Source organism: Astatotilapia calliptera, chromosome 13, assembly GCF_964374335.1.
Source record: "Astatotilapia calliptera chromosome 13, fAstCal68.1, whole genome shotgun sequence".
NCBI lineage: Eukaryota > Metazoa > Chordata > Actinopteri > Cichliformes > Cichlidae > Astatotilapia > Astatotilapia calliptera.
In genome coordinates this window covers 22,994,674-23,017,179 of record NC_137434.1, presented here as the reverse complement: position 1 = coordinate 23,017,179, position 22,506 = coordinate 22,994,674, and the positions used below count along the sequence as shown (strand labels likewise).

Below are 22,506 nucleotides of genomic sequence, written 5' to 3'. Positions count from 1 at the left end.
AGCAGGGGTGATAGGTGAAGTCTGTGGGAGATAATAGGGATGACTGAGAGGCTGAAAGGCTAGTAGTCATTTAGACAATGACAGCTGTAGTGAAGAAGCTTCTATTAGGCTTCATTAGGACGCTAGGCTCTTGATTATATGCACACACAATCTCACTGTCACTGTTTCCAGTGCTTCAGAGGACATTGTATTGACTTACATTCATTTCCTGCTGACATATCTTAACCATAACCACAACCGCTATATGTATAACACTAAACCTTATCTTAACCAAACCCTGACCTTTATCATGTCTTCCACCTAAAATGTATTGATTTATATAATGGAGTCTTGCTTTTTGTCCCCAAACAATTTGTGTAACCCACAAAGTGGCAATACAAACAGATTTGCATCCTGACAGAACGTGTAATGCTATAAGTACTGGCACATACACACAAGAAAAATTAGTGTGTGTGTCCATACAAGCACTTTGGTTTGTCACAGTGACCTTTGCTTGAAACATTAACCCAACAAGTGACCCCACAGCCCAACAAGCCCTCTTACCAAAAGCCCCGCGACGTCAACAAGCTTTATCCAAACCCTCTTAAAGACACACACACATTCACACATCCTGTGCCCCGAGGGGCATGAATTGTGTGCTAAAATCCTGACCCCTTAGCCGGAAACAAGCACTGCTAAAACTCCTAACGACACCCATACAAAGCTTTCTAACAATTACAAGCTAAAGAACCGGGAAAGTCAGGAGTTCAGAGTTCAGATAGTTAAAAGTGATCAAGTCCAGACTGAAATAGTCCCAATCATACAATGAAAAGACATAACAAGCAGCAAATGTTACTGCAGATTCATGACCTCTGGATAACCACCAGATGGGGTGCTTTCTATGTATATATTTTACCAAGTGAACGTCATGTTCCAGTCACCTGTCAAGTGTGTGCCATCTTTAGGATATGTAGGAAGAGCCATTCACAAGTCCTGGTCTGACTGATGTCATTCCACAGAAAACAAACCTGAACCCACTCCGTTCCGAAAAAAAAAAAAAAAAAGGTAGTAGTAGGTCAATGATTTCTGATTTTGTGGAAAAAGATATTAAAGCAGCTATTTAGGTTTGCCATTTTAATTCTCTTACTTTTATTTTATTGTGCTCACTTAGGTAGTTTCTTGAGTCCACTTGCCTTGTTGTAGTGTTAGAAAGGTAGTTATACCAGCATTTTCCACTAATATTAATGCATATATACATTATAGGAGACAGATTAGCCACCTGTCTAGATTGTACCCCACCTCTCACTCTATGACAACAGGGATAGGTTCCAGCACAACCCAAACTTGAAGAAAGGAAACTGTATCATCCCATATATTAAAAATGGTACATTATTTAAAAGTTATCCATAATACAATTGTCATAACCTAAATTCTTCACTGAGAAGCCTTGCAAGGTCCACTGGTCTTAAAATGAAAGTACTGACTTTATCTTCGCCTTAAGAAACAATATATTGTTCAATATACTGTGGGATAAATACAATAGCTGGGACAGAGGGTCACGCTGAGAGGGGGGGTAGCAATTTTAAGCTGAGTCCACACATTTTGGAAGCAGTGTGCTAATCCGGCCAGGCTTTTTAGCCCGCTATTCAGGAGGACAAGGACCCCTAGGATTTGGGCTTGTCCACACCTCAGGGGTAGGGGATTATCAAGACAGCAGGAAAGGTGGAGAGGGAGTGATGGTGGGTGAAATGAATATGTGTTAATTAGCACAGTAGCAGTAGATTCTCTAAGTATTGTCCCTGCCTGTATATCTTTGTGACGAGCACACATAAGTAAGTATGTGTGTTTGTGTATTTTAGAGAGGTTTCTCTCTGACTCCCGCCCTCAAAAATATACCCCAGAGCTCTGACAGGGTCACCTCTGGGCCTTTCAGTGCCTCCTCTCAACCAGTCCTAATTGATCTCACGCATTACTAGCCCCAAACATGGGATGGAGAACAGGAGGGAGATGGCTGCCCTATTGTTTGACGAGTGAGGTCCCGTTGCTGGTGGCTCTCTACTCCTTTCTACACACACACACCCACACACACACACCTCCGGCATGCCCACCCACCATCTCCCCCTTTTCCTCTTCTATGCTCTCATCTCCGGCTGTGCTAATCCACTGACCAAGTCAGGAACTCAGTTACCCATCTGGCAAAGCATGACTCCAGCTGGGAAGACAGAGAGGTGGAGGGGTAGAAGGAAGAAAGGGGAGCAATGGTGAGAGGGGAAAATTGAGAAAGAGGAATGTGGATGAGGGGGTATGCTCTAAGTAGTTGGAGATTTCTTATGTGAAGGAGAAAGCCTTTATACAAGTTACTACTTTATATATACTCTAAAGAAGGAAAAGAATGAAAAAAAGAGCGAATGAGGTATCTGCAAACCAGAAAGAGCGGTGAAGTGGAGTGGAACAATCCAAAAACATGATGACCTCTTCTTTTTCACTCTCCAAAGAAAAAAGTATTGATCCTCTTGTCTCCTTGTGGAGAAAAAGGATTACCCATTCTAGCAGGTTGGAATGAGAGTTGCCACTGAGCTCTGTCATTACTAATCTGATTCCAGTGTGCAGTGAAGTAGCCTCTAGCCATGGCATTCACCCCTGACTCCCGTGGAACCATCTGGCTGAGTAGCACTAACCCATGACCTTTCTCTAACCAGTCACATGCCTGGGAAGATGGAGCTTCACAAAAAGCTGTATAAAATGGCTCAAAGTGAACAAGAAGCACATATATTGAACATGATACTTACAAATCCCTTGTTCATATTGCAATAAGACATTTGTTCCTGTCATGTTGCTGCAATATTTTTAATATTGAGGTATAGTTAAAGAGATCTTTTTACTAATATAGACAAAACATTCATGTTATATTTTGGGCAAGTCACGAATTGTGCAAAATGTATTGATAATTGTAAGAAACAACTGCAGTTACAGTAACTGTGCATATAAAGAATTGCCTGAAATCACATTTTGGAGAAAAAAAATCCAAACTGTAGCTGAAATGCCGCTGTGGTTAAAAACACAGTGCTACAATACATCAACAAGAAACTGTACAGAACAGCCTGAATTAAAAAAAATTCAGAAGTAAACCCACTTCTGATAGTCTAACACTTTAAAACAGTTTCAAAGAATGAAGGTCAGAGCGAGTGAAGTGACCACTCCATATCATGGAGCATGTGCAAATCCCTCCTTGACTCATGGTCTTTCCTTTCTCCCAAACCACTCATCAGTGTCGACTGAAGCAATAAGACTGCAACCCACTTTACTTCTAAAGGACATCTGAAGGTAGTTGGGAGGAATGAGCACATGATAAATCACTGTAGAAGCAGCACACGAGAGACACACTCCAATTCAGAGAGAGGGAATCAAACCACCTGCATCAAACCATCAATCAAACACTAACAGAACACAGCATGAGGTTAACCCAAACTTGTAGCGTGGGTGTGCTTGTGTGTCAAGGATAAAAGCCAGGGAGCACTATGGGTAAAATGAACTCCGCTGTGAACACAATCATATGCATGCTCTGATAAACACTCAAACACATTACAAAGACAATGCCTAGTAAGATAAAGCATGTACTTACAGACATTACCGGTGTTGTCAAAACTGTTGAGCACTTCATTAACTCTAAGAGGTCCCATGTTATCCCTTAGAGATACAAAAATATAAATGATTATGCAGCACGCTTGGAACATAAACTATCCTTTTTTATATAGATGATAGATGAAGAAGACTAAAGTGCAAATTTACCATTCTGAGCTTTGTTCAATAGCAAAAGCATCAAAAAGTGAATACTAATTAGGTTTGTCATATATTTACATATCTCTGACACAGCTATTTTGCAGAAAAGCATTGGGCTGTATTTTTGCTACATCTGAAATTATTCCTTTTTTAAATCTGCTTTTAATTTAAAATTGAAACATGTTTTAGATATTTTCTTTCCACCCACATGACCAAAGCTTTGTGGTACTTCATATATACTTCTCTTTGTTTGTTTTTCTTTGTTTGTTCAACTCAACTTTACTAAAGTCTTTACTTTTGATGACACAAGATAATTAACATTGTAAAAAATATTCACAGTAGTTTTTAACTAGTATAATATTGCAGGATTACAAAATGGCCCTTTGTGTTTTGCAGTGTCACTGTGCTTTACAAATGCCAGAATGAAACAAGAGCCTTATGTGGATCCATTCATGTGTGTGTACCTAAGTAAGGCACTGTACTCAGGAAAGTAGACACTTCTGTACTCCACCCACTGGTCATCTGAGGTATCACTGTGGTCTCGTGCCACAAGCCTTTTTCTGCTGAAAAGGTCAAATGTGGCAAACCTGCGAACAGACACTTGTTTGACCTCCGGACTCTCCACCTGCTTCTGACGCAACACCTGTGACAAGAAAATAAGAAAGTGGAAATAAATACAGCCTTCCTCCAGTCCAAAAGACAAGAGGTCTTTTGGGATTAGTATAACATTTAAATATGGTGACAAATGATCTGTTGTTTACAGTAAATCCTTGACAGTATTTATTATGTTTAATACATTTTTTCAGAAAGAAAACACAAAGGATTGAGTTTGGTTTTTGAGTACAGTAGTGAAGTGTTAGCAACTTTGCCTAACAGCAAGAAGATCCTGGGACATTTTTGTGTGGAATTTGCATGTTCACCCTTGTCACTCCATGGGCTCTCTCCACACAATGTGACAAATGTGTTATTGTACACAGTAAATCCATGAAAGTATTCATTATGTTGCATAAATGTTTTAGAAAGAAAAGACAAAAAATCAGGTTAAGTATTATGCTTACTACTATACTACTACATACAACATACTGTATATGGAAAACACAGTACTATGCAATATGCAGTCCATACAGTTTCAGTTTATTACTGTTCAGGAAAAAGTGCCAAAAAGTAGTCTGGGGCTTTTTGCACCTCCTGGAGGGAGATATTTTTGTCAGCCAAATGTAAGGGCTGCATAATGTCCATGTAAGGGAACAGTTACTGCTCTAGTGCGTGCAAGGTTTTCAGAAGTTTTGGGGAGGGGAAAAGATGGCTTTCAAGTGTTAACAAAGCTACTGTTACCAGCAAAGCTGTGAAGCCGATGTGTTATACAATAATTCAGGCAATACTGTATGTTAAAGCAGATCAGCAGAAAAAAGACTGCTGTACTGTAATTAGTATATCATTATACTTATTATTATACTTATTATTAAGTGCTGGATTATCAGATTGTACAGAAACTGCCCCCTCCTTTTGGGGCAAGAAAGTAAATACAGTGCAGTTCATGATCCTTTTAAAAGTTAAGTAAACAATAGAGTTTTTGGGAAGCGTGACAGGGAACTCTGGGTTCCCATCATCTTTGTTCTTCCTTCAGGGACAGCAGTGCAATCATGAGAGTTCTGTGCTTGCATACCTGTCTCAGCAGGGTCCACCTGGCTCGTGCGACATCAGTATTTCTACAGGTCCCTGACCGGGAGGCGCGGGAATCAGCTGCGCGAGTGTCTTCGTGAATATTTTTCCCCAAAGGTGACGCCGGCTCGGTCCTTTCTGCAGCACCAGAAGAGTCCCTGTCCATTTTATCTTCGTACTTCTGGTAGGAGATAAACCCGTAAGCATTTGTTTAAATCCTGTTTATGCAGCTGTCACAGTTACAGCGGTGCGGTAATACAAAAAAATAAGGCTTTTTTTCTATAGCGACGCAGAAATGATCACATACACCGCTTCACTGTCATCACCTGTTACACCCACAAAGGATGCATGCTACTTCCGTACACTTTTGCAAGTCCAGGCATGTTAAACGATCGCGCTCGATTTCACAATTATAACTGAGGGCTGCTCACAAACGGATTTGATTAGTTTTGCCTGGCATTGCTCGCTACGTCATCAAGCGGGTATTCGTTTAGGAAATCGTACATGTGCCTGAAAATGTTCTCGCTGGCTGTTGTGCGTAGCTGAAGAATTAACGTAGAAGAAAGCAGCGAGGACTATAGGGCAATTAAAATGCCCTAACTGTCGCAAATGTGACCAACTGTACCTGATAGTAACCGGTAGCTAATTAAAATCACGCAAACGTCGCTGTCACCGGCTCATTTTATCTCATTAACGGTTAAACATTTGTCATGGCGTGTATATCGACTTTGTTTTTCTTATCTGCTCGTGTTCCGATGCAATTTCGGGTAAAATTCTGGGAGCTAACCGCTTGTAAACGGAAAACATGGCTCTCCTGGTCCCTTCAGCGTTGTTGCTCGTCGGTAAGGAGTTCATTCAACGTTAAAGATGCTGTTTTTACTTACCTTTGGCTTGGTGCAGGATTACACGCTGGTCTCCCGTCTCGCTGATAACGCTAACTCATTCATTATTGAAAACCGTGTCTTTCTGCCGGGTTGACAAAACTAGTCTTGTAAGGAGACACAGATAAGGGCATAGTGCTGAAATTGACACTCTGAATCTGGCTCGCTGTGCTGGCAAACGCCTCCTATGTGTTTTGTTATGCATGTGTTTATGTGAGTACTATATAAATATGCCCAAAGCTCTTCTATCCAAATGGTTAGAATTTTAAAATAACTTTAGATTCAAATTGGATCATTTATGAACGCAGTCATTTATTTATAAAAGCCTTTCCTACATTGCCATCACTATCATTGTTTTAAATAGGAATTAGCCTATTGGTTTGACAAGACAAATATAAAGTCGTATGGGACTATTTTGTCTACTGTCAGCTGCTCCCTTTAGGTGTCACCACAGTGGCCTCCATCTCACCCTATCCCTGTCACACCAGCCCTCTGCATGTCCTTCTTCTCTACATCCAGGAATCGTCTCTTTTCCCCTTGCCTGTCAGCTCCATATTCATCATCCTTTTTGCCACTATATTTACTGTCTCTCCTCTGCACATGTCCAAACCATCCCAGCCTTGCCTCTCTGACTTTGTCTCCAAACTGCTCAATCTGAGCTGTTCCTCAAATGTACTCATTACTAATCTTGTTAATCCTGGTCATTCCCAGTGGAAATCTTATCATCTTCAGCTCTGCCTCCTTTCCTTTTGCTAGCACCACCCTCTCCAAACCATGCATCATAGTAGATCTTGCTACCATCTACTAAACCTTCTCTTTCACTCTTGCTGCTATCCTTCAGTCACAAATCACCCTTGATATATCGTGCCCAGCCACTCCACCACACCTTCACTTTTTCCTTCACCTATCTTTGTGTGTGGACTGTTTTTCGTTTTGGATGGTTTACCCCAGGTGTTTAAACTCTACCTTCACTCATCTTCTCTTCAGTGTTACACCTGTCTCTTTCTCACTCAGATACATGTATTCTGTCTTGTTTCTGCTGACCTCTTCTCCCCAAAGCATACCCCCACCTCTCCAGGCTCTCATCTACCTGCTTCAATACAGCCAATCACACTGGGGAATTTATAAACTCAAGAATGTGATCATAATAGATCTTAATTTTGAGTGTTTCTGCACAAAGTGTTTTAATTACACCTCTAAAATGAATTTGTTTGTGAATTTGGATTATATTTTCTTTCAAACAGAAGCATTAAGTAATCAAGGATGAAAAAACACTGGGGTGACTTCATTATAATTTGTGGTTTATCAAAGTATATGTAGCCAGTCATGTTCAAATAAAAGCAGTATACTTTAACAGTGATTCACTCAAATTTAGCTTAAGATTTATAATATTTTTTTTCTAATACTATTCAAATTAGGATAATTAGTTTTGTAACAAATAGCAGACCAAAATTACTGAAAGAAATTTAAATATCTGTTTAAAAGTCAGGGTTTTTTTGCATACAATTGAAAACTGTAACTAATGACATCATAGCATCTATTTTTTAATAAATTCCATCATTGATAAAAAAAAAAAAATCAGTATAGATTTAATAAACACAATTAGAGCAATAAACATATCTTCTGGTGTTTTGCTCACTTCAGAGTTAAACAGTCACGTTTCCCGAAACTTAAGTTTTATCATTGAACACTTTTCATGTCACCTCCTTGTCAATCCTTAGAATTACACAAAAACAGACATTGTTAGGCAGCCAGGTTATCTAACAATGACTTGCTGAACATAGCGATTGTATCTTTAACTATTGCTCACACTATAAGTACAGTAGTGCTTTGCTTACTCAAAAAGACTGTGACACTTCAATAAATAGGTGGAGGAATATTGCAGTAATTTTTGAAGCTGTTTTATTTTAGGATACTTCGTTATCATCGTCTGACCATCTAAGCTCCGGACTCGAGAGGTACAGGGACTTACAGAAGTATTTCAGGAGGAGATTAAAGGATGCATACCACAGGTTCTCCAATATACCTGATTACTCAGTGGTGAGGATGCCCTTTTGTTTTGGATTTGTCTATTTTATAATGATTTCGAATATTATCTTAGTGGGACTGATGGACAACAATAAATATGACTTGTTTGGCAATTGAGTTTCTATATCATGAAAAGGATTATTTGGTAGCCTCAAATTATGTTAATCATATCTGTTGTTGTTATTTATCTTGTCAAAGGTCTCTGGACATCACCATTTATATTTCACTGAAGAAGATGGGATATACAGAATGGACAAGAAACAGAGTAAGCAGCAAACATGATGAGGGTCTTTAAACCGCTCATGTTAGCAGCTCTGAAAGCCTAAAGTTTAGCAGCAGAAGACTATTTTCTCAACAGGGATTTTTTTTTCTACTATATCCCTGTTACTGCATGTGCAACTTTTTATGCAGTCCATCATTAGAAATCTTTCCAACTTATTTCTTCTGTGTTTAGGTCACCTGGAGCCAGAGCAGGTGTTGAATCTAAGACAAATCTCTGGAGAGTTGGAGAAGACGGGACTTGAAAATAATAAGAGAAAGCAAAGATTTCAGTGGACGGTCCAGAGAATCCGTCTATCCCCACAGGAAAGGCATCTTGCAGCGTCGCTAAAATGTACTCACACGGAAGAGCTGAGGTAAATCAAACAAGGCATTTTAAACTACTGTACTTACTGAATTAGAAAGAGGATGTTAATTTTGTGATGAATCAGGTGTGTGGTCGTGAGGCTTGAAAGGAGAAGATTCCTACCTCTGCATCCCCAACATGTGACACTAACCCTGGAGAAAGTCTTTAGCTTTGGTAATTTTTTGCACAATAAAAATTCATTTCAGTTGTGTTACAGGTAAGAGCACTGATGTAAAACTTAAAATACTGCATATTATTGTGTGCATGTGTGAAGAGTGGGCCACAGATGAGATACTATTTTACTCGACTCTGGAAGGTCTACGTTCCAGCGCAGTGTTTCGTCTGGATCTCACCTCCAGTGGAAGCAGGATAACCTCTGTATTTGAGGAAATGCAGCCTGAGTAAGTGTAAGCGATGCAGCATGTAAGCTGCGTCTACTCCCACACCATCTCTAATTGACCTGCTGACATCTCCCCAGTGTGTTTGTGGAGGTTGCCCTGACCAGAGACCGACAGATCCTGACCATCAACTGTAACAGCAGGACAAGTTCAGAGGTGCTGCTAAGTGATATAGCAACATCAAATTTAGATCCATTTGTGGTTCAGCCACGCCAGCTCAATCTCCTGTACCACGTGGAGCACTGGAGAGGTCGGCTTATTATACTGGCAAATACAGGGCTTGGACAAGAATATCAGGTATAGTGTGTCCCGTGTGTGTGTGTATATATATATATTAGTATTTTTAGATTTTACATGAGTGATTGCCCATCATTACCAAGGAAACCTGGATAAGTGTTTGGTCCTATAGTGACAATATAAGGAATAATGCAGACAAAAATACACATATATAAATACATAATGACTAGCAGAACTTACCAGGTATAATTCAGACTCAGGCATGAATGCAGTGTACTCTGTAACTACAGGAGTATACCTGCTTTTACCTACTGTTCACTTTCTCTTCAAATGCACATGGAAAACAAAATGTCAGAAGTTAAAATGGTTTAAAAAGGTTTCTGTCTTTTGACATGCTATAATTTTCCTTATGTTCTGTTTCAATTGGTCTCTATTCACAACTTGCTCTATTAACTTACCGGTAGTATTTTACAGAGTGCTACATTTAATATCCAGTTAAAACATTGATTTTCAGTGAAGGAGATTCATCTTTCCATTTAATTTCCAGGTGGTTCAGGCTCCTGTCTCAGAGCCATCAATGGATTCCTGGGTCTCTTTGTTTGCGCCTGAACCTGGCACTACAATTAAAGACATGGACGTGGTTGGAGACCATTGTGTGTTGGTTGCAAGAACGCCAGTTAGTGAACTAGCTCTCATTGTGGTCCCTCTGATCCACCCCAAGAATGCATACATAGTACAGGTAATTATTACACAATTTCTTACATACTTATGTGCTTGTTAGCGTTTGAGACTTTAACCACCTTTTGGTTGTTCTTAGTCTTTACTTTTTGTAATTTTATGGGTTTGTGGTTTAGTGTTATTAATATATTCTCAAAGCTTTTTATTTCTACACTCATGCTAAAGCTTCCATCCTGGGCTTGTGCCATTAAAACCAAGAAACCAGGCTTGGCTGACCAACAAAATATGCTAGAATTCCTGATATCCTCTCCAGTCCATCCGCCGGTTCCATACTGTCTACACCCTGAGAATGGGCTCCTTTTATCAGACACTGGAGATGGATCCTCCCCAGAGAACCAAGCTGATTATATCACTACGCGCTTGGAGGCCTGCAGCCAAGTGAGGAAACTTGAAATATAATTTGCGCAAATAATAAGACAATCTCAGCAGGGCTCTAAGCATTTAGCATTTATCACCATACAGAGAAGGGCATTTTGTGCTTCTTCATACATCATCACCTAACACAGAGGCGTATAATTGTAACAAATTTTATAGACTTATTTCTAGATAATTTACCATTAATTCCTTTAGTCTGAAAGTGCATCTCTGTGTGTTTTTGTAGGACGGTACCTTTGTGCCTGTGACATTGTTTCATACAGTACCTGTGGAGCATTTGAGACAGGCACCGCTGCTGGTCCATGTCTATGGTGCTTATGGCAGAGATCTTAACATGGAGTTCTACCCAGAGAAAAAAGTGATGCTGGAGCAGGGCTGGGCTCTGGCCTACTGCCATGTCAGGTATAATGTCACTCCTCTAGGAAGCTAACCAAACCCTGTTGGCTCAAAAAGTTATGATGAGAGACATGCTTTATATGACCAAAATGACAGGGAAATGACAGACAAGTTATTGTCGTCATAGGGGGCAAGTGAAATATGTAATTCAAACTTTGTGCTCCCCATGAGTTGAAGTAACTTGTTCTTTGCTTTTACACTCTGTAGAGGTGGAGGGGAGCGTGGCCTTTTTTGGCACAGACAAGCCTGCGTGGGAGGGAAGCGGAGAGGAGTTGAGGACCTCCAAGCCTGTCTCCATCACCTTTTCTCCTTAGGAGTCTCCTCTCCTTCTCTCACCGCTCTTACAGCCTGCAGTGCTGGGGCTGTGCCAGTGGGAGCTCTGTGCAACAGACACCCACTATTGATGCGGGCTGTCACCCTGCAGGTAAGAAATTAAATCGTTGGAGGTTTTGTGCTTAAACCCTGAACCATACAACATTGTTGTTAAATTGACCAAAATGATGAATATTCTTGACTAAGTCTCTCTATAGTTACTTGTAGTAAAAATGTGAGCTAAACACTTCCAAAACCACACCTTTTCCTGTTTTCAGGCTCCGTTTCTGGATGTGTTAGGGACTATGGAGGATCACAGCCTGCCTCTAACTTTAGAGGATAGAGATGAATGGGGGGACCCAGTGGGAAACCCAGAACACAGACATATCATCACCTCCTACTGTCCCCTTCACAACATCACTCCTCAGGTATGGAGAGGAAAACAGAATATAAAAATAAAATGCAGCTATATTTTTCTTAACTGGCTTAACAGAAAATAGTCTTTTTGTTTGTGTTACCACTTCATGTAATGTTTTGCTTTATACATTTGTTTGCATTAGCACATACGTGTTTCAATCACCTCAATCATAGTTGAATGCTGATCAAATGCATTGACGGATGCTTTGAGCAGGTAAGAAACTGCAGGTGAGTCCCAACCTTTCTGGGACTCAGTCTTACCTGTAGGTGGACCAGGTTGGTGTATTTGATTTCAAATTTCCAATGCAATAAAAATTGTCCTGTACCTAATGCGAGGTAACTGACATCTATTTCATGTTTGGTTTAATTCCATGAAACACTGTAGGGACGCATTTAGGGCCATTGATAATTAATACATTTGGTAAACATAATGTAAACTACAGTATGTAATTTAAAATGCGCGTGTGTGTGTGTGTGTGTGTGTGTGTGTGTGTGTGTCTGTGTTTGTGTGATACAGCATTACCCATCGATGCTGCTGACAGCCTACAGTGGTGACAACATGGTTCCTCTGGCAGGCGTCTTTAAATACACTGAACAACTAAAGAAAGCCGTTCATACACACTCCAGCATGAAGCCAAAGTCAGGTAATCAAGTCATTTCTCCAAGTATGAAGCCATGCATATTATTGTGTGTTTGAGTACCTCATTCTATGGGGGTGTGCATTTGTCTTTGTGTGCATCTCAGCATACATTGTCCTCATCTTTTTAGGAGTAATTTATGCATGATCAGAGGTTTTAATAGCATAGGGTCATCCCCCAATAGTAGTTTCAGTGTGCATGTTGGGAGAGGTAGCAGTAGCAGATGCATGGCTATCTGTCAGGGGGAGTGCTAACAGCATTTAAGTTGATGACCAAAATGTTGCATAGGTCACCTTGTAGTAAAGCTTGCCTCTGTGTATACATGCATTTTGTGTGTGTGTGTGTGTGTGTGTGTGTGTGTGTGTCTGTGAGTGTGCGTATGTGTGTGTCAGCTAATTGCTCTAATTTCCCCCTGACAGGCTCTTTCTCCCTCTCACTTATAATCTCCCTTCACCACGTTGGTGGTACTCCTTATTTACACCCCTCTCTCTCGCACTGCCTCCTCTGCTCCCGTTTCAAATGCACACATTATCTCTCTCCGTTACCCTCGCTCACTTTTCTGTTGTTCACACATACACCAGGCAGCTTAAGTGTCTGTGTGTGTGGTGTGTGTGTGTATATGTCTCCCTAATCTGTCTCTCTCTGTTCTCCGGAGTCTTTGATAAAGTGCTGATGGCATAGACACATCCAGGCGGGTGGGCAGGCCCATTAGCATGGTAAAGAGATAGTGTATCAGAGCAAGAGATTAGACGCCACAGACTGGGAGCTGTCAAGGTCAAGACCGCACTTGTGAAACAGTCCATACCACAGAGACAGGGAGGGGAGGCAGGGGGATATCAGATGGGAGGATAAATGAGTGAAAGCAAAGACAGAAGACTGAAAAAGATGATTTGGGGGGGAAATGGGCAGAGAAGGGGAGCAGAGAAAAGAACATTTTAAAGAAAATGTTAATTTTAAGTATTGTCTTCTGCCCGTACTTGGCTCTTGAATCTCTTTGTGTACGTTTAATTTTAGAGTGTAAACCAGCACCAAACATAGCTCTGAATATCCAACCTGGAGCAAATCACCTTGGAACAGAAGACTTTGAGCTAATGCTGGAGGAGGTAAATTAATTTTCCTGAAGCTGAAACCTTCTTGAAAAGATCGATGTTTTTATTTTGCAGTCTTTTTAAGGACAAATTATCTGAAAATTGGACACAAATATTTTCTGGTATGAGACATTTTTACTTTCTGAAAATTATGAGTTCTCAATGTCCCATCAGAATGCACACCAACACTGAGACATGAAATATTAGTAAGCACAGAGCAAGCGCTTGATTGCAATATACTATCTGTCTCACAGCTTTAAAATTGAGGTACAAAGTCAGTTAAATTAAGGAGTCCTTTTACCTGTAGATGTGATTTTGTTTATTACAAATGCACCATGACGTCATGTACGTGTGTGATAAACAGCCAAATCTGAGAAAGCCTTCTTAATATATAATCTATAATTTGCCTTATGAATGTAAAAGTTTGAGTTTTAGCACTTGGATGGGTGATGACAGATACATACTGTTTGTTGTTTTTTATTCCATAACAAAGGAAGCCCTCAAGCTTGCATTTCTGTACATGGAGCTTGGCCTGGACCCTCCTCGGCCTCCACGCAAGCGGAGAAGATAGCGAGGCTATGAAGAAGCAGTCGGGCATGAAAAACAGAGCATCTTCCATCACGGCAACTAGACAGACTGGTGCCCAAATCTAATAATAATAACAGCAATTACACTTTCAAAGATAAGAAATCACTACCTTCTAGAGGAAACACCAGAGAAAAATCTTAATGCTTTGATGGTTTCTGTAATACAGCAGTTATTGGATACTCATCTCCATTTTTACTAGCATTTATAAAGTATGTCTATGGTCTCCAAATAGCAAGCCTTCTCAGAGATGTAGCACTCTTCAGGATGGTTGGGATTAAACCGAGTGTTGGTGGAGTACTGAATCACCAAACCCTCTCCTACTTCTGTCTGGATGCGAGACTTCGGAAACACTTTGCCATCATTGGCTATGGTGGTGCTCATCAGCACCTTCAACTCGTCTGGCAGCTCACGAACAGAGGAGAGATCTGTGACAGCTGATTCTTTACCAAAGTTAACCACTATGAGGAAAGCTCGCTTAAGTCCATCAAGCTCTCTGATGTAAGAGAAGACATTGGCATCAGCGTGGACGTAGCAGAACCATCCACGGTTAAGGGGGAGCTCTGATTGACGCAGGGTGTTCAGGAAGCGGTACTGAGCCAGAACAGAACCATCATCTTTCATCTGGGCCTGGGAATAAAGGAATGGGAGGAGGACAGATGAACCATAGAAAGATACACATAAGAAAACGATCTTTCTTCAAAGTTGAACATTAGAAAAACAGATCTATACCTCCACGTTGACCGTTTCATAATCGGGGTGTAGTGGCAACCAGGTGAGATTTGTTTTCTCATTAAAACCTGCGTTCGTGTCAGCATTCCACTGCAATGGAGAACGCTGAGGGTCTCGACTGGCACTCTGCAGTGAAAGCAGAGGAATCATTTTGGTATATTTGCTCATGTATACAGTCGCCAGTGTATTAGATACAACAAGACTGCAAAAATGTCCTTTAAAGTAAAGACATTTATGTTGTTATATTTATGTTTATTTATTGTTATTAATAAAATGACATTAAACTGGTTATTTTTAAGGACCTCTCACAGAGATGTGTGACAGTGAGGGTTTAAAGGTTTCTTCAGTGTGTGCACAGTACTGACTGTATTGTATTTGCCGGCTGGGTCTTGTATCTGACTTGCTGTCACGTTAATGTTCTCCATGCCGATCTCCTCGCCGTAGTAGGTGGTGGCTGTGCCTGGAAGGGTCAGCAGCAGCATGTTGATGGCACGAACATAGAGTCGACCAGCACTGGAAGAAATCCGAGTCCTGTCATGGTTTCCAACCTGATAACAGTGTAGGTAAGAGAAAAACAAGACAAAGGGTTGATTAAGAAATTAGGAAGTAAGGAGGTGGGCTGAAACATATTTGTTTTCTTAATATGTGTTAGGTGCTAAAGTCTGAAGATGCACATAAAGTAAGAAGGCTATACTTTTGAGCCTAATCAATAATAATTACAGAAAATAAACATGCTTAATTTACTTTTACTCAGCTTCTAATTATTTAGCTTTACAGGAGTGTTTTTGACAAATTTAATTTCATTGCCTAGTGTTTGTCAAACTGTCACTGCAAAGGGGTTGATGATTAACAAATACATAAACCGACCTGTGGTTTGAAAGATATGACAACACAAGTGTGAGAAGCATGATCTCAGGCAGACAGTCTACTAAGGATGACTCGACAGTTCATTCTTATGAATGCTGCCGACACATGATTTCGGCATGTTATGTGCCACAGTATGCAGGACATGACGCTACTGATCCTGTGGTTTTTACAATTGTAAAAAGCGAGGAAATAAATATGAGTTTAAGAACTCACCACCCAGTTGGGCCATTTTCCTTTGGGCATGTTGCCCATCCAGAGGTGGACCAGATGCTTAGCCCATACTCCACTGGTGTTGTGGGGTAGATCCAGCAGGTAAAAGTTAAAGGGGAAGTCACCTTCCTTTTCCAGCCTGCTGCCATAGTACATCATGGTCTTGTACACCTCTTCATAATCGTATGACTCTGTTACCATGAATCTGCAGCACAGGAGGAATTTATTTAGCATGTGATATGACACAGAAACCACGATGACTTATGTCAAGATATCGTCCATTAGCTGATTTTGTTTATCTTACTCTAAAATACCAGTGTGTCCTTATTTGAAATCATTTTAAAAATCTGGGCTTAATTCCTTATTCTAGATTTCATTAAATCATTTCAAACCAAACGATTTAATGAAATCGTTTGGTTTGAACATTAGTGCATTGCATAAGCAAAAGGTCTTTAAAATTAAGGATGATTGTGACATAATAATTACAGGTAGTTTTCTGCCATAGTAATATTGAATGCACTTAATCACTTTCCTACCTGTATCTGCCAGGCTCTTGACTGTAGATGTCCATCTGTGCTCTAAACTCCCTCAGTATGTCATGCAAGCCCACCTGACTGGTGGTGTAGTCACTGTGAAGATCCCACTCTGTAGTTACCAACTCCTGGATAGAAATATGTATAAGGTTATGTAGTGATTATGCAATTTTAGTATAGCTTAGCTACTTTCAGGCTGTGTGCTGGAGTTAGACTTTGTATTTTCTTTGAGCAAAGTTTGCTGAGTGAGAAACTGTGGATTAAGAAAGTTTCTGCTAATTCTTCAGATTTGTTATTTTTGTAACTGTCCAAATAAAATGGGCGAGAAAGGCAAAGGAAGAAAAAACATCTTGTTAAGTTCTAATTATGGAGGCGCTGAGGAAATCTGACTCACTGGACAACTATTGGTGTTACCAGAGTGTAAAGCATTGGGTTTACAGATTTAAGGGAATGAGCCATAGACCTGCACAGAGACAGTGATGTCACAGTTCTAAAATTACACCTAATGTGCATGTCTTTTTGTGAAAGATAATCTCAAGCCATTAAGCTGGCCTAATAACAGGCAAGTGAACCATTCAGCCAACAGCAACCACAGCATAAACCACTAAAGCAATAATGTAGAGACAGATGGTTTCTGATTCATATTTAGCTGAATCACGACTAAGGATGTGATAAAATTCTTAACACAACTTTTACATATCTTTCTCAATTGCAGAATTGTAGTTCCAGTGGTTTGTAAAAATGAATTACTGTTTCTAAGATGGCAAAGAGTTAGTGTTGTTTTGTTTAAAGATTACCTCGTGGTTAAACATGATCAGACTGTAAAAATGTAACCTAACTGCAAATCTGTGGGTATAAATTCTCAGTCATCAGTGAGTAAAAGAGTCCCAGTGTTATGGTTTTACCCTGCAGTCGTAAGTAAACTCCAATGACTTGCTAATCCACCAAAATATGCTCCTTTGCTTCTAATCTTTCCCCTGTGAGAAATATCTTCAGCCTCTTTGACCTTAATTCAGCATGTATCACGAACCCTTTGAGTTTCACAAACAGTGTGTTCTTCACATGATTATGAAGCTGACATTTCAGCTAGAGATAAATAATCAGTGATACATCATACACAGTGTGAACAGTCCCACTCAGCTTTTGATTAATATTTTCTACTAGCAACAAGGGAAAGTGCTTCGTCAGTAAAGCTGCTTTCATGGATCAGATCGTTAAACTTTGGACTCTGACATTTCAGATATTACATAAGTCAATAAAATCTAATTATGCCTGCATAACTCTAAGTTACAGCTTGGATTCTTAGAACTGTTAAGTTCATCCACCACCTTTATCTGAGCAACGATGCACAGTTCTTGTCATTCAACCCCAAATTTGTTGAGCATTTTCCTTTTTCAACTTACTGCAGAACAAAGAACCTTATAGATGAAGTAGATATTTATAATGGATTGCATTTATATAGCGCTTTTCTAGGCACCCAAAGCGCTTTACAATTCCACTATTCATTCACTTTCACATTCACAAACCACAGTTGTAGCCACAGCTGCCCTGGGACAGACTGACAGAAGCGAGGCTGCCATATCGCGCCAACACCAGTAGGCGGTAGGTGAAGTTTCTTGCCCAAGGACACAACGACCAGGACAGAGAGAGCTTGGGGGATCGAAAGGGCAACCTTCCGGTTACAGATGAGCTTCACAACCCTCTGAACCACATTTAAAGTTTTTCACTATAGAATGCTTTTTGCCTGTCGAAGTTTTTATTGGCATAACAGATATCATCTATCAGTTTCACATCAAAAGCTATTTATCTTAGGTTATAAAGTTATATCACATGTTGATGAAGTGCCAGTGAGTAAACACGTGTGATTGCTTTAGCCAAAACGTGGCTCTGGTTTTCTTTTTCCAACGTGGTGGCTGTTGGGCAAAATGAGCCCCGACTTAGGGGTAAATTAACCTGGTGGTTAATCTTTTACCAAAACAAATGCATAATCTTAAAATTGATTTTGCATCATAACAACTCCCAATTTAAAAATGCTTGAAAACCTAGCGCTTTTATGTCAGAGGAAAATGGCCCGACTGCTTTGAGCGGATATGAATGCAACAGTGACTCAAAAAACATCATCACAAATAAGGTGTGCATAAGAGCATCTCTGAATACCGAAAAACTTGAACCCTGAAGCAGATGAGCTATAGCAGCAGAAGATCACGCTGGTTGTCACTCCTGTAAACTGAGGTTACAATTCACATGAAAGCATGGATCTATCATGACTTTTATCAAAGGTTCAGGCTAGTGGTGGTGGTGTAGTGTTGTTGGAGATATGTTTTTGTTATTTCTGTCTATCTCAGTATGACCTCAGTGTGCCCATCTATTAATTTTAGCTGAACTCAACAAAACCAATGAGGTTAGATGTGTAGTTTAACACTCACGGGTGGTTTGTTTGGATCAACCTGTGGTTCATCCCTCATGTGTGGAGCCTCCAGCATGTGCTTCACTGCATCCATCCTGAAGCCATCCACTCCCTTCTCCAACCAGAAATGAATTATATCCTAAAATTGAGGGGGGAAATGTATATAGAGCAATTAAACTGGCATCTACATTATGTGTGAAAAGGCTCCAGAAAGATAAAATCATTCAACTATAACAAAGACAGTTGAGTAGAAATGTTTATGTACAGCCCATTATTGCTTCTGTTGTACTTTGCGCTGTGTGCAGCCACAATTAAAAACATAGGTTAACTGGTACAAGTTAGTGTATAATCGGTGTGTCACACATTACTGTTAAATGTGGACAAAGGACACAAAAATGATAATACAGTGAAAGACAGAACAGATGAAGAAAACACATGATTTTAGCACATGCATCACTGAATGTACTTTAAGAAATGAGTCAGTAGCTAAGCTTTTGTGTGTCTGTGTGTGTGTCACTGCATGTTCCAGTAATCTTACAATCATCTCTTTGATGACATCTGGGTTTCTGAAGTTCAGGTCTGGTTGCTCCTTGAGAAACTGGTGGAGGTAGCATTGCCCTCTAACTTCATCGTATGTCCATGATGAGTTCCCAAAGATACTCACCTGAGTGCAAGATGGGAAACAAATCTGATCTAAATTCCAGTACATTGCACCTTTTTAGTACTATGAACTTGGTGAAGGTTCAGTGAAAATGTGCAGAAGACAAAATCATAGACCAGGTAGAAAATAACAGTACAAGCACCAACCCAGTTATTAGGCTTCGGTCCGTCTGGTTTGCAGTCAGTCCAGACGTAATAATCCTCATAGTGAGGATCTCTAGTCCGGCTCAAGTTGAACCAGCGGTGTAGATCACTGGTATGATTTGGAATGAAATCCATGATCAGCTTCAAACCTGGTGGAAATGGAGATGGGTATTTGTGTGTCAGACATGCAGCCTGCTATAAAAAACAATCTTACCCCCCAAAACCACCTTCTAGCTCCACATTTTCACATAAACAAGGGTATTCAAAGTGCACACCTTTGCTGTGCATTGCTGCCAGGAGGTCCTCAAAGTCCTTCATGGTTCCAAAGAGTGGATCAATATCACGGAAGTCCTCCACATCATACCCAAAGTCTTTCATGGGAGAACGGTAGAAAGGGCTGATCCAAATTGACTTGATGTTAAGGTATTCAAAGTGGTCCAGCTTCTCCCTGATGCCTGTCAGACAGGAGATACAGGATCTACTGTAACCACTCGGTGCTGAAATTCAGATTCCTAATAAACTGAAGGACTATGGATAGGAAAAGATAATTCTGCATTGCATTAGTAAATTTTTATAGGAAATAATGCAATATAGTGAGAGCAGCTGTCATTTCCCTCTAAAAAGCATCTGCATATTTAATATTATAAATGAGCCATTGAAAACAACGAGATGCAGTTTTACCATTCCCTTTGTATACTTTGCGAATGGTTAAATAAAGTTAATAATTTACCCTTGTATAAGTGACCAAATATAAGAAATTGATAAGAGCAGCTGTTAGGTTGACAGAGTAAAAAAAAATCTACCAGGACTTTGCCAAATTTTTGTAAATCCACAATCTCAGAAAGGGTGCTACATTGTTTTTTGTTTTGTTTTTTAAAAATGAAGCCTGGAGAGTTCATAGGAGGCTTTATCTGGCAAAAAAAATTCACAGCGATTTTGCAGGATTTCAATAGTAGGCTACTCAAATCTATAAGAGTATATGGGGAAGTATTTATAATATGGCCTAAAGGTGTTAAAAGTACAGTAGTTTGAAATGCACATTAAAATATGGAAACGCTCTAAGTGACTCAAAAGTGTAACAGCATGTGCCTTCCACTGTTGGAAGCGGAGCGTCATTGGTGTCGTCCATAAAAACACCTGTTTTAATGAAAATCTTCGAATAGTCAGGGTTAGGAGCTTGCAGCAGTGCTTTGGGTGTCTTACCTTTGAGGTCTCCCACCCCATCCCCGTCGGAGTCTTTGAAGGACCGGGGGTAAATCTGGTACACCGGGGAGGCCTGCCACCAGCTCAGGCACTTCGGAGAAAGCGCGATCACCGCGATGGTGACCGCGACCAGAGCCAGGGTGCAGCACACCGTTAGCCAGAACAGGATCTCTCGGGGCACTCGGTACCGGGCTTTAGAGGAGTACAGCACCAGCACCTCCTTAGGCATCCCGGCGTACGGTTTGATCTGCGTGTACTCATCTCGCGCGTCTGAGAGCCGCTTCACGCCGATGGAGTCCCGCTTCTCCTCGCTGTCGGAGACGCTGATGTTGTCCCTCGCTGCTGGCCCGTCTCCGTCTGCATCCTTATAACCCGGGTTTCTGGTGCACTCCCCGAGCTCCACGCTGTCGGAGTCGTTTCTATAACTCATGTTGTTTGTTAAAACGAACCGTGTCGGGTTGTGTAGCTCGCCTCAAGAACAATGAGTGACTCGGAGAGCGTACATTAAATATATGACTACAGTCAGAGGGTCATAGTACACGGAGTAGAGCCTGTCTCTGACACACCTGTGGAATGTGGGAAAGTGGAGCGTTGATGGGACTGGTTACAGATTAGCGTTTTTTTTTCAGTACACAGTATTAACTACGACTGAGACATCAGTTACTTCCGAACCAAACAAAAGCACCAAGGTGCAAGATGCCTTTTAATATTGTAGGCGATAAAGATGCAGCTGAACTAAATGGGTTTCCTATTTTGGGATTTGTGAACTTTAACACCAACATTAAAATACAGAAGATATTTCAAAACCCCAAGAGCTACTCCATTTCTTTGATCTTTAGAAAACGCATCACAACGTGTTGATTAACATTTCCTTTCACAGCTCACAGATCCTAAACTGAAAAAATATACATAAAATACAACCTAAATCAAGGGTGTCCAACTTAAAGTTCTGGGGCCAAAATTGGACAGACACAGTCTCCAATCCGGCCCATTAGACTTTGTTCTCACAAATCTTAAAGTGTATATTTGGTGTGATCACCTTTATTTATTTTTAACACAGCCTCTCGTAGATAAGCATTTTTGTAATTTTTTAAGAAGTCTTTAGGAATGGTTGACCAGGCTTCTTAAAGAACGTTTCAAAGCTCTTCTTTGGATGTTGGCTGCCTTTTGTAGAGTTCCTTATCAAGATGATCCCACATTGTTTTAGTAATGTTGAGGTCCAGCCTCTGGTGAGGCCAATCCATGACTCATAGTGTTACATTATTTTCCTTACCCAGGTATGCTTTAACTGTACTAGCAGTGTGTTTTTGGTAACCCCTGAGCCCTCCATACAGATTAAAGATCAAACTGAAAACCTTTGGAACTGGTCTCAGCTCCTACAAGTTAATGAACTGTTGTCGAGAGAAAAAGGGATGCTAAAAATGTCTAAACATTTCAGGGACTTTTTTTTAATGCTACATTTTTTCACTTTAAGCATTTGATGTTTTCTATTTTCCCTTGTGAAGAAAATACATGGGTTTAAGATTTACAAATGATAGAATTCCTTTTTAATTTGCACTTTACAGCATCACAGATTTCTAGGAATCAATCTTGTATTATTCTTGCCATTGA

At 40.4% G+C, this 22,506-nt stretch overlaps 3 protein-coding genes across 9 annotated transcripts in view; 1 reads left to right on the top strand and 2 right to left on the bottom strand.

The window, feature by feature from the left end:
* camkmt (calmodulin-lysine N-methyltransferase) overlaps positions 1–7,370 on the bottom strand; it is a 116,617-nt gene extending 109,247 nt beyond the window's left edge. For 2 of the 5 annotated variants that reach the window (XM_026189216.2, XM_026189217.2), the window contains exons 1-3: positions 5,426–5,879; positions 4,224–4,402; positions 3,602–3,666 (exon numbers count right to left, since the gene is read on the bottom strand). In XM_026189216.2, coding sequence (XP_026045001.1) covers positions 3,602–3,666; positions 4,224–4,402; positions 5,426–5,587 — 406 coding nt within the window. In that variant the 5' untranslated portion in view covers positions 5,588–5,879. Of the gene's footprint in view, positions 1–3,601; positions 3,667–4,223; positions 4,403–5,425; positions 5,880–6,305; positions 6,895–7,268 lie in introns of those variants that run through there. The other 3 variants (XM_026189212.2, XM_026189211.2, XM_026189214.2) reach the window with 3 other exon arrangements.
* On the top strand, positions 5,481–15,179 carry prepl (prolyl endopeptidase like). Of its 3 annotated transcripts, none has more exons than XM_080287717.1 (15): positions 5,481–5,605; positions 8,214–8,342; positions 8,529–8,595; positions 8,785–8,965; positions 9,041–9,129; positions 9,230–9,356; positions 9,434–9,650; positions 10,138–10,329; positions 10,494–10,706; positions 10,930–11,105; positions 11,307–11,523; positions 11,690–11,839; positions 12,346–12,472; positions 13,481–13,569; positions 14,048–15,179. In XM_080287717.1, the coding sequence occupies exons 3-15, from the start codon at positions 8,580–8,582 to the stop codon at positions 14,123–14,125; spliced, it is 1,872 nt and encodes a 623-aa protein (XP_080143843.1). In that variant the 5' UTR covers positions 5,481–5,605; positions 8,214–8,342; positions 8,529–8,579; the 3' UTR covers positions 14,126–15,179. The 3 variants fall into 3 exon arrangements, with proteins under 3 accessions (XP_080143843.1, XP_026044994.1, XP_080143842.1); XM_026189209.2 differs by lacking the exon at positions 5,481–5,605 and adding an exon at positions 5,907–6,263; XM_080287716.1 differs by lacking the exons at positions 5,481–5,605; positions 12,346–12,472; positions 13,481–13,569; positions 14,048–15,179 and adding exons at positions 5,907–6,263; positions 11,972–12,341.
* On the bottom strand, positions 13,598–22,182 carry slc3a1 (solute carrier family 3 member 1). Its single transcript, XM_026189210.2, has 10 exons — positions 20,896–22,182; positions 19,968–20,147; positions 19,696–19,841; positions 19,427–19,552; positions 18,908–19,027; positions 16,485–16,609; positions 15,952–16,153; positions 15,237–15,419; positions 14,872–14,997; positions 13,598–14,769 (listed from the first exon to the last, which is right to left on the bottom strand). Exons 1-10 carry the CDS (start codon positions 21,323–21,325, stop codon positions 14,338–14,340), a joined length of 2,070 nt encoding a protein of 689 aa, XP_026044995.1. The 5' UTR covers positions 21,326–22,182; the 3' UTR covers positions 13,598–14,337.
* Between the last annotated feature and the right edge of the window lie 324 nt (positions 22,183–22,506).